The sequence below is a fragment of the Sinocyclocheilus grahami genome, unplaced genomic scaffold (genome assembly GCF_001515645.1).
Source record: "Sinocyclocheilus grahami isolate Dianchi unplaced genomic scaffold, SAMN03320097.WGS_v1.1 scaffold236.1, whole genome shotgun sequence".
Lineage (NCBI taxonomy): Eukaryota > Metazoa > Chordata > Actinopteri > Cypriniformes > Cyprinidae > Sinocyclocheilus > Sinocyclocheilus grahami.
Genome location: NW_015505415.1, coordinates 1,376,144 through 1,378,962, shown reverse-complemented (window position 1 = coordinate 1,378,962; position 2,819 = coordinate 1,376,144). Strand labels below are relative to the sequence as shown.

Here is a 2,819-nt window from a genome sequence, read left to right as displayed (position 1 = left end):
TGTGTTTATTTTATTATTTTAATATTTTAATAAATAATAATTACTTTACAGTTTTGGCTACACAAAAGCTACTGAATATTGATTATTGCCAAATAGATATGAATTAAACACAATATCATATTCTAGTTATTTTTTTAGTAAAGACATTATCTTTAAAATCAAAGACGTTATTACTCATTAATATTTTGTAATTTCATTTTTATTAAGCATTGCACAAAACAGCGTAAATATATAATCACAAAATCTTCACTACATAGACGATTAACCAGAATACAATCAGAATAAAAAGTCGTAACATCTTTGCTGTTATTAAATTCTATAATTAATTCTATTAATTTCTATAAACTGTTCTTCGTCAGTAATTAAATATAGTTTACTGAATTTAATTTGACTTTCAAATGTGAGCAATTAAGCTTGGTTTTTTTTACATTTAGTCATTTAGCAGAGCTACTTTTCTCCAAAGCGACTTAATAGAAGCGATCAAAACTAACGATGATGCACAAGTGCTAGAACCACTCTCAGTTAGCGTAACGCAGCATAAGTAGCAAGGTTATTTTTTTAAATCATATAATAAATAAAAAGAAAACAGATCGAATAGAAAAAAATAAAGCAAGCTAGTGTTAAAGGTCTTTTTGCTTTTGTTAACTGTATAATAACTGTATAATATATATATATATTTTAAAGAAAACAAGCAGCAAATGAATAGAGTGCAAGTCTGAAAGACACAAGTGTTTTGTTTTTTAGTTTTTAGTTTATGTGACTTTAATGAAAGTGAGACTGGATCATGCAGTGCTTCATCCAGGTGCATCCTGACTTTCCTCCTCCTCCTCCTCCTCAGGTTTCTTCGGTCTTCTCCTTCATCGCATTCTTCTCGGAGAGCCAATCAGAGCTCGCGTACCTGCAGGAAGTTTGCCCCGTTATTCTCCTCCCTCACGAGTGACCTCCCGCTTTCGCTCATCGCAGACTGCATGGAAGCAGAAGTCCACGAGCTGACATCAGAAGTCCTCCAGCCATGCAGTTCCAGCACTCGCACGCGGCTCTTTACGCGCCGACGCCCGCGCCGCCCGCTCACCCGACGCCCTTCTACATCGAGGACATTCTGGGCAGGAACGCGTCCGCGTCCGGTCCGGTGGCGCCCACGCTGACCCTGCCGTCTCCGAACTCGTCCTTCACCAGCCTGATCCCGTCTTACCGGACCCCGATCTACGAGCCCACGCCGATCCACCCGGTTCTGACCCAGCACGCGCTCGCGGCCACCTACGCGTCCATCTACCCGTTCCAGCGAGACTTCACGCACGCGCTGATCCGCCACGACCCGCTGGGTGAGAGCCAGACTCATTTCTGTCCTGTCTCGATCTAAACTACTGAACACCGCACTGGGCTTCATTTGATTGTTTAATTACTGGTCAATAACGCGCTCTCAGAAACCAAAAAAGGTACAAAAGCTCTTTTCAAAAGTTCCACTTTTGTACCTTTGTTTAACCCCTAAAGGGTGCATATTAAAAAGGATTCATTGAATTTACTACATGTTTTTAAGGTAAGTGGTTGCAATCAATTTATTTGAGCTGCATTTAAATAAACACATGTATTTGACTAACTTTCAACATATTTTTTTAATTAAATGTAGCTAAAATAAATAGTCTGCGACCACTTACCTTAAAAAAAATGTGTTGAATTTTTTTCAGTGTACCTTAAAGGTACATAGAGTGTCTAAAATGTGACTGTACATATCTGTACTAGTGATAGATTTTGTACCTTTTTTTTCTTTTTTCTGAGAGTGTGATTAAACACATGTTTTGTAATAAACTCCACATCAACAGAATCTAGTCAAAAATCTGGTTTTATTCAAGTTCACTGAATCAACCTAAATGCATTCATTTATAACTCGTTTTGATGGATAGAAAAACTGAAAGCTGAAGTTCACAACGAAAATGTGCTTTAGGACTAAATTGTGAAATTGCGTCTAAAAGTTGGTGTGCTTTGGACATAGAGAGCTGGGCTTCGTGAGGTGTGTTTACCAACAGCTCGTGTGGTTAATAATATCAACCAGACTGACCCGAAGAGGAAGCTCTTCTTGATTTCGAAACTGCAGTTCAGAGCGCGTTTCTGTGACCCTGCTGCTGGAGACGAGCGTGACTTCGGATCGTGCTCCAGATGTTGAGCTCTACAGGAAGCGTGTTTGGGTGAGGAAGACTCCGCTGCTCTTCCTCACGTGTTGTGGGCCTGAGGTTCAAACTGCCTGAGCTCAGCAAGCCCTGAGCCTTTCCGTTCACTCCGGAAAGCTTGAGCTCTCGATAGGAGTAAATGTGCTTTCAGAAGCTGAGATGTTTTCCTGGAGCAGGACTCGTGCGCGCTGCTGATTATTTTATCCACATCCTCAATACACACATATTCAGGAAACACTCGGCTTCTGATAGCCGGGGTCCGTTTTTTACAGATTGTTCGTTTCCTTTCATTGGGCTGAACCTTCATCACTGCTAAACAACTCAAACACACCTCACGGAACTGTGCAACGCCTCCACTATTTCATGCTTTTTTTAAACAGAGCACATGTCTACAATCTGAGGTTGATTTTATTATTGCAAATAGGATTTATCAATATACAGGCTATACACGTATATCAGTCTGTATTTAAAAAAGAGCTAAATTAATATATTTATAGCCTTAAAGTCGCCAGGCTGAGACACTGCAGTAAGGCCTACTGATCAAGAAAATAGTTTATGAATTTCAGGAAACTGACAAAATATAAAGTCTTTCTTCCTGTGTGACATATGTAAATGTAATTTTATTTTATTATTTATTTATTTTATTTGGGGGGG

The 2,819-nt window shown here is 39.3% G+C and overlaps 1 protein-coding gene across 1 annotated transcript in view; it reads left to right on the top strand.

The window, feature by feature from the left end:
- Window positions 1–757: 757 nt before the first annotated feature.
- Window positions 758–2,819, top strand: part of LOC107597790 (hematopoietically-expressed homeobox protein hhex-like) — a 4,265-nt gene continuing 2,203 nt past the window's right edge. Inside the window, exon 1 of the mRNA XM_016288971.1 lies at window positions 758–1,322. Coding sequence (XP_016144457.1) covers window positions 1,013–1,322 — 310 coding nt within the window. The 5' untranslated portion in view covers window positions 758–1,012. The remainder of the gene's footprint in view (window positions 1,323–2,819) is intronic.